Consider the following 14,036-nt stretch of genomic DNA (forward strand, 5'->3'; position numbering starts at 1 on the left):
TTATACATCTAATTCATCTTAAAAAATCAGGTAGAAATCAACCTGTCTCAGGGTCCACAGACGACAACAATGAGTTTGTTCCTCAGCCACAATTGCAATTTGGGCTTCTAAAATATATTTAAGTATGTTCTGCACAAAGCAGATACCATTCTTGTATTTTGTAATTAATGTCTTAAAAATAAAAGAACATTTAAAACACAACTTCTATATGTGTCTGAATGTGTTTATAAATGGTTGAATGACAGATCATTGGATGAAGCTCTTTTGAGTCATTGGACTTGGTAAAGCCCTTAACCATTTTACGATATATATCTTAATTTAATTCAGTTCATTTATAATGTGGCAATTCACAACAAATGTCAACTTAAGTCACTTTACAGAGACAATTCAACCAGATCATACAGTCAGATTGATTCAATGTTTCCTATCTAAGGAAAACCAGCTCATTGCATCGACTCATTGACTTGAAGGAAATCCCTCACACTAAGCATGCTTGCAATGACATTGGAGAGGAAAACTCCCTTTTAACAGGAAACAACCTCCTGCATAACCAGGCTCAGTGTGAGCGGCCATCTGCAGAGACCAACTGGGGTTCAAGGAGACAGAGGCAGAGATACAAAAGGCAACTGTCAATCAGCTCTTCAGATTGCCCCGACCAGGACTACACAGAAACAGGACTACACTGAAAAACAGGCCAAGCGCCATCATCTACAAACAAAGGTGCAGCAGCACAGCTGATATTTCTCTCTGGGATGGCCTCACAGCCAAACAGGAACAGACCAGAGGAAGCTACTATGATGAGAAAAACAAACATTACAAAATGGGAGAATAGGGATAGAATTTAGCAGAATGATGAGAAGAGGTAAGTATTTCCTCATGCAGCCTAAGCCTTTAGCAGCATAGCTATAGAGATACGGTCATTTTGAATGGCTGCTACTGTATCATTAAAATAAACAAACTGAAATCCGACAGATGAATAAGATTTAAACAAGCCGTGTTCTGGTTCCTTGATAAAATAAAATGTTAAAATCTTTCTAAAAGGATATTATAATCAACTGTATCAAATGCAGCACTGAGATCTAACAGGACAAGTACAGATAAAAGTCCATTATCTGAGGCCATGAAAATATCATTAGTGACTTTCACCAGAGCTGTTTCAGTGCTATGATGAGCTCTAAAGCCAGACTGAAACACTTCAAAATGTTCATCATGGTGTAAGTGATCGCACACTTGTTTGGCAACTACTTTCTCAAGAATTTTTCGATAAGAAAGGAAGATTGGATATAGGTCTATAATTGACCCAGTCATCTGGGTCAAGAGACAGTGTCTTAAGTAAAAGTTTCATAACAGCTACTAAAAGCCTGAGGTACATCTTCCTCTAACAGACAGATGGAGGTGGAAATCAGAGGGAATAATTCCTTAAATAAGTTGATCTGAGCTGGGTCTAGCATACAAGTTAAAGACTTAGATAAAGATAAAAGTTTTGCTAACTCTAAAAATTCAACTGGATCGTAACAGTTTAAACGTGGTTCAGATTTAATAGTTACCTCAGATATTGCTTCACCTTCTGGAAATGAACCAATCATATTTAGATGGTGCCAATGGCCTTTATTTTTAATGGAATATATCTTATTTGAGAATCCCACATAGAATCCCACACATCGAAAAGAAATCTAGGATTATTCCTATTCTTCTCTATCAATAAAGTAAAATATGCTGCTCTTGTTTAAAAAAGTTTTTTTTTTATACAGTATTAAACTTTTTCCAGTAGGCACATAGTGCGCCAAAAGTATGCACTTCTGAATTAGTTTCCTTCCTTAGTTAAATGAAATCTTTTTCAAGGCGCTACATTGCCTAACGCAGCACACAGCGAGCTAGTGACCACATCAACATAATCTTACATTTGTGAAGGGGAATATATTAAATGGTTGCCCTTAGCAGTATTGTTTAGAATAGATAAAAGTGGAAAAGATTATTTTAAATTTCTTACTGTATTATCTGATAATGATCTGCTAAAGTGAAACCTTCTTTTTGGGGAAGAGAACTCTGTTCTATTAAGCTTTCCTCCTTTTTGTTCCTTTTCCTGCTGTCTTTTTGATGTAAAATTTTTTCTTGATCTTCTTCCATCTCATATTTTCTGCCATTCTTTCTCCACTTTTGGATTGATACCCCTTATCTATGGTTTAAATATATGTACTCTAAAGTTCTTCCATTAGTTTGGGGGAATTGCAAACCTTTTTGTTACAAAGCACCAGGAGAGAAAAGTAATTAGTTACATTTACTCATGTAACTATAACTGAATACAATTTGTCTGTACTTTGAACTTTTTTCTAGCAGTTTGCCAAAGCTGAATTTCACTTTAGTAGGTTTTAAGCATTTTACTCAGATTTGCAATATGTCTATTACTAAATGTAAATTAAAAACTAAGTGAAATCTTAAAAAAGAAACACCAAAAGCAGAAGCAGTGATCCATCTGCTGGGTTAGTAATCACAACATCTGGTTGTGCTGACAACAACCTTTCTTGTAGTTCAAGCTAAACTGGTTCCTTTTGTTTTTATGTGGTGTAAACCCAGTTTGAATAAAGAGATTAAACTATCTGGATTTAAAAACTCAATATCAATCAAGAAAGTGGAGGTAGCTCCTCTTAGGGCACTTTACAGATTCAATTCAATCAAATCATACAGACAGATTGGTTAAATGTTTTCTTTCTAAGGAAAAGCAGCTGATTGCATCAAGTCATCGACTTTGTGGAATTTGTTCCTCCTCAATGAGCATGTAGTGATGGTGGACAGTCAGCCGCGTTGTGTTGGTGACTTTGCAATACTCCCTTACACTAAGCAGCATGCATGGATGCAGCATCAGAGGAGAGGGAAAAACTCCCTTTTAACAGACAGAAATCTCCAGTAGAACCAGACTCCGTGTGAGCGGCCTTAAACAGAGGCCGACTTGGGTTGAAGGAGACAGAAACAGACATACAAGAGGAACATAGAAGCTCTGATCCATAAATAATTTCAGTTCTAGAGAAGATTGTGATAAACCAGCTCCAGGTCTATGGCAGTTTTCATGTCAAAAGGATGATAGAGAGCAGATACAGTCAGTCACAGTAATAGCTGAACCTATACTGTAGCTATGGCTCAGTCTGAATACCTCAAATCGGTAAGTGCACTTAAGCAAAAGCGGAAGTGCCTCCACGGTTCACATAATAGGGGTGTCCCAATGGTGCTGGCAGTTAGGAAAGAGGTAGGGTCAGGAAGCAGGATGGTCTCTAGGCAAGGCAACATAAGGCAAGGCAAGGCAAGGCAAAGAACGTTTATTCATATAGCACAATTCAGTACAAAGACATTTCAAAGTGCTTTACATAAATTGTGCTTTACATTTTAGTACCAATGCAGATCGCAAAGTGACCACATAATGTCCATAGCCACTAGGAGCTATATGTTTCCCCACAATTCTTTGCATAACAGATCATATAGGCACAGCCACCCTGTGCCAAATCTTTTATTCACATGTACTTGGTGTAAAACAGGCTAACGTACACACCTGCATATGTTTTGGGTTTATTACTAGAGAGTTTAATCTTTTAGCCACATCTGTGTAACTTTTCTTTTCCGCAGTTATTTTCCTGAAGGCTATAGCTAACTTTTGACCAGTATCATCCACATACTTGTCTGCTTGAACTCTACAAGGTTTAATGCTATCTGGATTCAACACAGCACTCTGGAGCGCCTTTTCTACTCTGGATAGGGTTCTTAATGTTTACCTGATTAAAGGAGAAAGAATAGCAGCTAGGAACAGGTGTTATGAGCTACAATTTAAGGTGTTGAGATGGAGCCTTTCTCTGGGAGAGAAACAGTAAATTAAAAACAAACAAACAAACAAACAAAAAGGCCCAACTTTATCATCTATGGTTAAAGTTGTTGATTGCATTAGCCCAGTTACCTTCCTCCAGGGTGGCACCACAGCTAAACAGAAAAACCCAAAGATGACCCATTACTTAATGGTTTTATTTCTTCATTTTGCAGATGTTGAAACCCTTTGGATTCAAAACTCCTGGGTACTGCATAGAGTTTAGAATGTGTCTGTCTTGCCTTGGTTGAACAATCTACTGATTTAACAGTAGAGCCCCTTTGTAGTTGTGCTGACAAAAAAAACAACATAATCCTATGTTACATTAGTACAAATTGAAAACTTTTCCAACAGTGACTTTCCTGTTACATCTGGGGTAACACACACAACATAATGGAAACAGAACGTCACACTAACAATAAAACACAGTGGTGTGGGTGTGATGGTGGGGGACCACGTTCTTGCTTCAATACCTGAACAATGGTCCAAAGCCAATCAACAAGGGGTTTGCAAAACAAATGACTGAACAAAGGTTATGTTATTGCATATTCATGGTCTAGGCTTAAGATCAAGTGGGCAATCACAGTCAAAGATCCCTTTGTGTGGATGAACTAAAACAGTTTTGCAAATAGGAATGGGTTGAAAGTCTTTTAACCCAAGACTTATTGACATTTAAGGCAAACGTTTTGCAGCATGTAGTAGTTTCTGGTTAAATGACAGGTTGTTTGGATCCTATTATATATTCTATATGAAATCATCATTTAAAACCTACATTTTATATTTACTTCGATTTTTCATGGCTGATTTTGCATTTTGTTGGATATGTCTCATGCATGAGTGACAGAAAAGCAGACATTTGAGGGGAAAACCATTTCCATGCATGTGTTTTAGATAAACCTGCTGCACAACTTGTCTTGCGAAAAGTTTCTTGCCAAAGAACTTGATCAGTTTCTATTATTGTAGTCACAGCCTTGCATAGATAGTATTATTGGTTCATTCTTTACTTCCAAAACATTTGCACAATGCAGGCTTGTGTTTCCACCGGGGCCACACCTCTCATGCAGCCCTGGATTGGCCCCTCATCTGCAGAGTTCCGCCTCGCTGCGCCTTTATTAATCCTGCCGCGTTTCCTCCAACTTCTACTCCCAGACAACAGAAGGATATTGTGGCATCATGTCTGACCAGGGAACCTTCGACACCAACGTGGTCACCATGACCCGCTTCGTGATGCAGGAGGGCAGGAAGGCGAAGGGTACGGGAGAGATGACCACGCTGCTGAACTCACTGTGCACGGCGGTGAAGGCCATCTCCAGCGCTGTGCGCAAAGCTGGGATCGCCCATCTGTGAGTTATCAACCATCATTGAGGGGAAAATAACATTTTTAAGCTGTTGTATCCTCTTGTTTGATACATAAATATCAACATTTTATCTCCATGCACATGCTGAGCAGGATGTTCAGGTTTTTTTGCGCACCAATCAGGAAGCGCATACCTGATAACCCCCCAAAACACTCTAAAGTTTTTTTTTTTTTTTTTTAGAAAGTTTCCTTTCATCTGTATGATTTCACAGCCGTATGACCCTTTGCAAAATCTCAAACCATTGCAGTTGTTGCTGCATTTTTTTTACTCAATCACGAGCTTGAAATGCAGCGTCATGCATCAGTTGCATTTTTTTTTTTCCTGCAGCCAAACCCTTATCTGTTTACTACATCAGGGCCAACTCAAGCCTCCATTGGGCCCCTGAGCACAATTCAATTCTGGAGCCCCTTATTTTTACCAACAACAGTAAAATGATCAGATCAGTTACAAAACTATTAGAAACTCATTGCAGCCCTGTTAGTGCTCTTAACAGTATTATTTGTATGCTACACAAAAACTAGTATGCAATTTATTTACAGTTTGGTTACAACTGCAAACAATAATGAACAAAAATAACCTATAATACAATAAAAAACAAATAAAAAAGCTTTGATAATAAAAACTATCAATTTAATTGTATAAAAACAGACAAGATACAAAATAGAATATCAAGCATGTTCTAAGATAATGGAAACCAATATATTTTCATGTGTGAGTAATGATCTCTGCATGATTCAAGATATAATAATGTCATCAAGTTGTGCTTTTATTACTATAATGATATATACATCATTATACAAGCATGAGAAAACAAAACAAGCAATTTCTCTTTGAGATACTGAGAGCCCCCACTTTGCCCTGGGGCCTTAAGCAGTGTCTTATTTGGCCAATGCCCTGGTTAGACCAGCACTACATGTTATATGGAATAAAAAAAAAAAACTTTCTAAGTTGCAGTAAAATATTTGAAATGACTATATATTTAAGTAACATTTTTTGTTTCTTTGTTGTAATTCTCAGTTATGGCATAGCAGGCAACACCAACGTGACGGGTGATCAGGTGAAGAAGCTGGACATCTTATCCAATGACCTGGTTATTAACATGTTGAAATCATCTTTTACTTCCTGCGTTTTGGTGTCTGAAGAGAACGAAAAGGTTATCGTTGTGGATTCGGAGCAACAGGTGAGACAGGAGCAGAGCGAGCTTATTGGATGTTAACCTTGAGTAAAATCACCACATCTTAACCGCTAAACAATGTTCAGAACAAAAATATAAACATAATATCTATGTTATTTAAATCACTGATGCAGTATTGAGTATTATTTCAAATGTTTATATATGCTGTGGTAGTTGTCAGCACTGTGGGAGGTCCTGGGTTAGATACCAACCAGGGCTTTTTCTTTCTACATGGGTTAGCATGTGTTTCCCTGGGTTCTCATCCAGAATCCCATTCCAGTCTTTAAGCTGGACTTTTTGGATAGGTTTTGCCTTTAAATTTCATCAGTGTGCAGAGGGGTTCGTCTTTGTGTTGCCCTGTGAAGGAAAAAAAACATACGAATGGCATAATGGAATTTATATTATGAGTTTGAAGCCTTTTCTTATCATGCCTATATGACAGATGCTACTTGTAAAAAGATGTAATAAATCCTGGGATCGGCCTGGTGACGCTAATTATTAAGGTTAAAGAAAAACATTTGAAATCTGCACAATAATCCTGCCACTAATTTTATTATTTTGTTTTTTAGGGAAAATACATTGTCTGTTTTGATCCTCTGGACGGCTCCTCCAACATCGACTGTCTTGTCTCAATTGGAACCATATTTGCTATTTATAAAAAGGTAATAACATCCTTCATTGATAAACTTTTTATCTTACTTATAAACTGAAATTAAAGTACATTAGCTTATTATAAAAAAAAAGCTATTATTTAATAACCTTAATCTTAGGTCTTAAAGAGATAAAATATGTTGAGATTTACCTTGTTGGGGCTTGAATTTCTTTTAGTTTTATGATGTATTCTTTCTTCCTACAATTATTTTCATACACTGTTTTCCTAAAGGGGACTTATGGTTGATTCTTCTAGATATCACTTAAAAAAAAAAAAAATATATATATATATATATATATATATTTCCTTCTATTCCCAAGAAATGGTTAAGTTAAATTGTATATTTTGTATTGTACTGTTGAAGGCTTAGATTGTACAAAATTTGCAGTAGTATTGATAAATATCATTTATACGTAAAATCATTATTGCATAGTAGATAATCTGGTAAATTTATCAGAAGTCTCTCAAATTGTTACTATTTGCAAAAATATAAAGTGTTAAAAATTGGAAATTCTTTTTCAAGTCTAATGAATAAGAAACTAAATTACAGATGTCAAATTCCAGCAGTATTTTTAATTTAAAAACTGAGGAGATCAATATTACTAGTTTAGTTTGATGAAAAGCTCATGAATATAGTAAAAAATAAAGACAAAAACGTGTCATATTATAAATTACTTGGATACACAGCCTGGCAAAACCTTTTGCAACAAAAAAACAAACCAAAGTTGAACAAAAATAAATTATCATAATAAATGTTCAGAGATCCCAAACGCTTGAAAGATTTTTAGTGTTAAATCACATCACTGTTTAATGCTCAATGCCAGCTCTGTTATACTGTATTAATGTCTGTGGAAATGTACCACATGCTGTAGTGGAGGAAAATAACACATTTCTATTTAAATTTTTGAATTATTTACTAAGTAAAACTTAAGTTATTTTATAGTTAATTATAGATACACTTATTAACCAGAACCAGTCGAACCAGTAACATTTATTAAAAAAATCTGATTCGTCCATCAGACCACAGAAGATGAGCCTTCTGAGAAGGACGCTCTACAGCCAGGCAGGAACCTGGTGGCGGCGGGCTACGCCCTCTACGGAAGCGCCACCATGATCGTCCTCTCCACCGGCCAAGGAGTCAACTGCTTCATGCTGGACCCAGTCAGTACTCCCCAATGACCTTTTATTTCATATAGAACTTGTTTTTTTTTTATTAATTTAATTAATTGTCCATTCACATGTATTGTTCTTTTTGCTAAATAGGCCATAGGTGAATTCATCCTTGTTGAGCGAGACGTAAAGATCAAGAAACGAGGCAAAATTTACAGCCTGAATGAAGGTTATGCAAAGTATTTCGACCCAGCTGTCACAGAATACCTGCAGAAGAAGAAGTTCCCTGAGGTAACACTGATGATGTTTTAGAATATTTACGTATTTTATTCTTGCTCCTGTAAACACTGTCTGCCCTTCTAGGATGGTAGTGAGCCTTATGGAGCGCGTTACATTGGATCCATGGTGGCGGACGTCCACAGAACGCTGATGTACGGAGGAATCTTTTTATATCCTGGAAATGTGAAAAGCCCCAAGGGAAAGGTAAGGTCCAGCTGCCGCTGTCGTCTAATATTAAACATAAAATAATAAACTGGGCCTCAACAAATACGGCACCTATTGTAAAGAATTTTCTACAATTCCAACCTTGAAATTGTACTTGCCAGTATTGAATAATAAAAGTATCACTGCAGTTTTGCAGGAGGTCTGAAGGGTTTTAGTTTTCTTGAGTCCTCACCAAGCTGTATTTTACTGAGTTTCAAATTATTTAAAAAATATCTAATTTTAACTCCCTTGCTTGAGCATGAACACACACCAGACCTACCTAAATAACGTGGTTTCTTTCTCTTTTTTAGCAGGGGCTAATATAAATTATTCTGCTTTCTTGAAACTTAAAAAAAGCAGAATGTTTCTAAGTATTCAGATCAGATAAAAATTGTTTCCTTTAGCGTTTAAGTTTTTTTTATATATATATATATAAACTTATTTATTTATTCAGATATTTATATAGAAACATTTGTTGTTTTAAAGCAACACCTTTCTTGGTGTATTTTTTCCCCCTTAGAATAAATGTGCTAAAACTAACAGTTGAAAGGGGTGGAAACGCGTACATAAAAAATCTGTATATCATTTAGTGAAATCCAGCTTTATTAACAGAATAAGACAGTGATGTTTTTAGATATGGGTTCTTTATTCTGTAAAACGCTTTAACAAGGAATTTTATCCTAAAAATCACTTCTTTTCAAACTTGTTATAGTCTTTTTTTCTTTTTTCAAACTAAATCTTTTGCTTGTTCCTTGTCATTTTGTGAAGCTTTATAAAAACAAACACACCATTTCAGTGTTTTCTCACCGTCCTTGAACTGCATTTAAACTAAAGTGACATCCCATTCTTAATCCATGGGATCAGATTGACATTAATCCACCCTTTTTAGCAAAGGAAAGCTTTATAAAATCTCTAAAGAACTCATTTATATTGATTTTTTTTTTAACCAATTCTCCCAAAAGGGAATTTTTGAAGTCATACACTGATGTTGGATTAAAGGGCCTGAATCTGTGCAGTCCAATCTATTTTCTAAATATCTACATCTTTGTGGACCTTGCATTTTGCACTGAAACATATTAGGTTAGATGAGGAAGTAACCATCTTCAAGCATTTCCCAGACTGTTATGAACATATATTGATTTCCAAAATGTATTTATATTAAGAAGATTTCAGGGAAAATAAAAAAAGAGAAAACACCCACAGCTGTCTATATCAGTAAAGCACCTTTTTCATTTAATGGTCCATATGGTTCCTTTACTGATGATATCAGAGCAAAATAAAAGGCTACACCAGAGATCAGCTCAAAGTGCAACTGCTTAAGAGGAATTTATCCTGACTCTGACTTAAACAACATGCCAGTAAGCCGACCGCTCTGTTACAACCTTATTTCTTCACTTCTCACATCCTTCTTCATTTTTATTGAAGTAAACCTCCAGTAGAGGATGTTAAACATCTCAGAAATTATACATCTCTCAAGCTGATAGTTCCTGCATTTTAATCCTTATGGGGAATAATTTTACACAGTTTTCATTAATACTTAACATGAAATACTGCTACTTTTTCTAAAAATAACTGAATTAATATAGTATTTGTAGGTTAAACTCGATGCAAAACATCTGTGCGTTTTCTAACCTTTGGGATGAATACCAAAGAGGCTTTAAAAAACCGCAGATAGAAAGGATAAATCTCCATGGTAACCTTAAATTGAAGTAAAATAAAAAGCAATTGGGAAAAAAATCTATGTAAAACAATTCCACTTTAAAAAAAAAAAAAAAGATTGTAATACAAATTAGTGTATAAAAACACCACAGGGACTTAAAAAAAGAGATACCTGCCCTCAGCATCATGAATCCTCCACTGTGCTTAACAATGGGCATGTGATGCTTTGTCACATTTATCTTTTCTTTCCCAGACACATCCTGAAAATCAGCTTGTGAAAAACTCATACAGCACACAGTCACTTTTAGCTCAGCAAATAAATATTTTTATGTTTGTAATGTTTGGCCAGGAAATACCTTTTCTTGACATGCTTTGCAGTTTGAAAGGATCCATTTTAGATACTCTGATCATCTTTGCTGTAGTTTTCTTACAGTTAGACTCAGAGCCTTAACTCTTTCCAGCCTGTTCACCGTGGCAACAGAAAACATGTCCTGATCCAGCTTTGTGGCTAAATTAAGTGCCTTTATTGTCACATCGACTTTATACACCTGTTAAAGAAAGTATAGAAAAAACATCATTGCATATACTTTGAAGTTTTTAAGGTATAAAATGATTGTTCCACTTATAATGTATCAATGCATTTTAAAAGTTATGCACCTGTTGTAGAAATATTTAGTGTTTTTTTTTTTTCAAATGTTTTACTAGCTAACACCAAAGAGGAACCATTGATAGTTTAACACCAGCTCAGGAAACTAAACTTCCCCCTCTTGCTTAAAGCTCCGGCTGCTGTACGAGTGCAACCCCATGGCTTTCATCATGGAGCAGGCGGGCGGCATGGCCTCCACAGGCTTTGAGAACATCTTGGACATCCAGCCTGAAAGCATCCATCAGCGCGCTCCTGTGGCCATGGGCTCCCCCGAAGACGTCCTGGAGTACATCGCCCTCTGCAAGAAGCACGCGTCGAAGTGAGGCGGAGACTGACTCGACTCGCTCTCCAAGTTCTCCCACTTCCAGCAGAGACAACTTTTGGTGCTCTCAGGGGCTTAGAAGGATTTAAAAGGGTTTGGATGATGATGTGTTTTTGAAGGATTGTTGTGACCAAAAGAACAAGAGAGATTTTCTCTGTGAAAACAGGTTTTACTCACAGCAATGAAGTAGATGATATATGAATTGTTCATAAACCATTTTAAAAATCAACATTGTGCCAAAAAACAGATTTAAATACATTTGAGTGATTCTATCACAAATAATTTGTTCTCCAGTTCATAAAACTGTGCCTTAAGGAGACCAAATATGCCTTTTATTTATATATGCAAAAGACCAAATATAATTTATGCACAAAATGTGATGCTTTTATCATGTAACATAACTAATGTTTGGAAAAAAATATATTAAATACATCAAAAAGATTTTTTCTGTTTTTTTTTTTTTTTTTTTTTGCTTAATAAAATTAGTGATGTTTTTTAAGACTTCAAGACTGTCATAAAATGTAACATAACGTTTACAAAAGGCAGGGAGCAGAGCAAGTGATCCGGAAATATAAAGTTTACACAAGCATGGGGCCTTATGCTGTGCAAACGAAGTGGGCCTTAAGACAAACACGAACACGGATAGGCTGGGTATTACATTCGCCTTTAAAAAGAAAGTAATGTTTCTCTAAGGTCTGTGGTTGTATGTCTGATGACATACTGAGACTGATATTTTATCAGATTTTAAAATGACTCAAATCAATCCCAAGTGTACGGAAATACTGAATGGATTCCACTCGGTCATTAAGCGAGATGAAGCTGTAATAGAAAAGCTTTGTTTGAAAAACAAAGTGATACTGTGAGTGACTGTGCAAAAAAAAAAAATTATAATAATCAGAGAAGCAAAGGGAAATATGAAGAGAAAATGGAAACAGATTTATCTACTACAAAATGATGAACCCTAAACATAAGTCTGGGCCCAAAAATGAAATTGAGGTAAAGAAAAAACAAACTTTCAACTGAAGTATTAATTGACCTAACAAACTGACAAACAAGGGGAACATATATACCGGTACTGGCTGATGAGGCCATTTTGACACAAGAGGGAACATTTACCTAAACAAAACGACAACAAAAAGAGCAGATTAATCTATACAATAAAAAAAATCAGCAAACAGAGAAAATATTTTAAGTAATTGCAGCTGGGAATCCTGCTTCACTGTCCAGCCAAGCCCACATAGCAGCGTCACAGGAACTGGCAACTCAAAAGAAAAGAATAAGTTCAAAATAAATTATACAAGAAAAATGTGGCAAATTCAGTCAACCAAATGTAGTAAATCATAATTAAAAAGAATAAAAAACAATATGGTAAACAAATATAAAGTGATGCATTTAAATCAATTTTGTAGGGCTGCACATCCTGCCATCACATCACCTGAAGTCCCACCAAAGCATCACCAACAACTTCAGTTGCTGATGAAGATTCTCAGTCATCCAGGTCATAGTCATTCCGTAAAAGTTCAAAAAATATCCACTGGACTTGGTTTGCAAGATTTGAAGACGTTTCGCCACCTCTCCAGGAAGCTTTCTCAATTCAAATGTCTGGATCCGCAGTGAGTTTGAGTCTTATATAGACAAAGACTTGAATCGAGGAATGCTCTGATCTTTATATTGGAGAAACCAAACAACCTCTCCACAGACGCATGGCCCAACACAGAAGAGCAGCCTCCTCTGGACAAGATTCTTTTGAGGACCAGAATGCTCACATTCTGGATAAAGAAAATAGGTGGTTTGAGAGGGGCGTGAAGGAAGCCATCTATGTTAAGAGAGAAAAAACAACTTTAAACAGAGGTGGTGGACTCAGATTCCAGCTTCCAAAAACATACAATTCACTCATAGACATGATCCCTTCCAGATATCACCACAACCCCCACCTCATCACAGAGGAACGAAGCACCTACCCGCTCCAGCTGGTGAACAATACCTCCTTAACGACCGACTCTTAACAATCATAGACAGGTTTCAGGCATTACAGGAGACAATCCCCCCCTTAACGGCAATCCCCCCCCTTCAACGACCGACCTTCAGAATCATAGACAGGTTTCAGATATTACAGGCTAACAATGGAACCAAACGACCCGGTTAACATTTGCATGTTTCCAAGCGATACAAGGCTTTGTCTATGTAAGACTCAAACTCACTGCAGATCCAGACATTTGAATTGAGAAAGCTTCCTGGAGAGGTGGCGAAACGTCTTCAAATCTTTTACGGAACAACTTCAGTTCTAGACTTTAACTAGGCTGAAGTAACTCCTGGATTTCTTCAGTTTGCTGCTTTGTTTGTGCTCTTTATACGGTTCAGTCAGTTCTCGGTTCTGTTTGGTTTTCTCCAAACATGGTTAATTGCATTATTGCCAAACATGTGCTTATGAATAATCTTTCTTAGCGCAAAACAGTAGATTTTATTTGTTCAGTAATATAACCCTTCTGTGATTAATAGGTAGCAATTGTTGCTTCTTTAATGTTGTTGCCGATGTTGTTCTGTCTTCATGTTGTGTTAATTTATAGCACAAAATAAAGGCTGAAGTCTGGAAACTACTACAACATTAACAGAGGTGGGCTCTGATCTGATGATCAGCTTTTTAATAAGGCACAGCTCTGCAAAAATAATTTGCAACGGAACGGCAACTTAAAAAATGCATTTTTAAAATATCAGAGGGACTTCATTTTTGGTCTCTGCAGATCTACATATGCAAAGGTAGAGGTAAGCACATTTCCAGCCTGCA

General features: G+C 36.4%; 1 protein-coding gene across 1 annotated transcript; it reads left to right on the plus strand.

The window, feature by feature from the left end:
- Window positions 1-4,936: 4,936 nt before the first annotated feature.
- LOC107096505 (fructose-1,6-bisphosphatase 1-like) lies at window positions 4,937-11,477 on the plus strand. The gene is made up of 7 exons (XM_015393182.1): window positions 4,937-5,190; window positions 6,223-6,385; window positions 6,949-7,041; window positions 8,052-8,192; window positions 8,295-8,432; window positions 8,505-8,624; window positions 11,061-11,477. Exons 1-7 carry the CDS (start codon window positions 5,021-5,023, stop codon window positions 11,250-11,252), a joined length of 1,017 nt encoding a protein of 338 aa, XP_015248668.1. The 5' UTR covers window positions 4,937-5,020; the 3' UTR covers window positions 11,253-11,477.
- The last annotated feature ends 2,559 nt before the right edge of the window (window positions 11,478-14,036 follow it).

The sequence above is a fragment of the Cyprinodon variegatus genome, unplaced genomic scaffold (assembly GCF_000732505.1).
Source record: "Cyprinodon variegatus isolate N-32 unplaced genomic scaffold, C_variegatus-1.0 Scaffold629, whole genome shotgun sequence".
Lineage (NCBI taxonomy): Eukaryota > Metazoa > Chordata > Actinopteri > Cyprinodontiformes > Cyprinodontidae > Cyprinodon > Cyprinodon variegatus.

Coding starts and splice junctions, on each gene's coding strand:
- LOC107096505 (XM_015393182.1), top strand. CDS start 5,021: ATGTCTGACCAGGGAACCTTCGACACCAACGTGGTCACCATGACCCGC. Junction 5,191..6,222: donor AAAGCTGGGATCGCCCATCT/GTGAGTTATCAA, acceptor TGTAATTCTCAG/TTATGGCATAGCAGGCAACA. Junction 8,625..11,060: donor TGAAAAGCCCCAAGGGAAAG/GTAAGGTCCAGC, acceptor TCTTGCTTAAAG/CTCCGGCTGCTGTACGAGTG.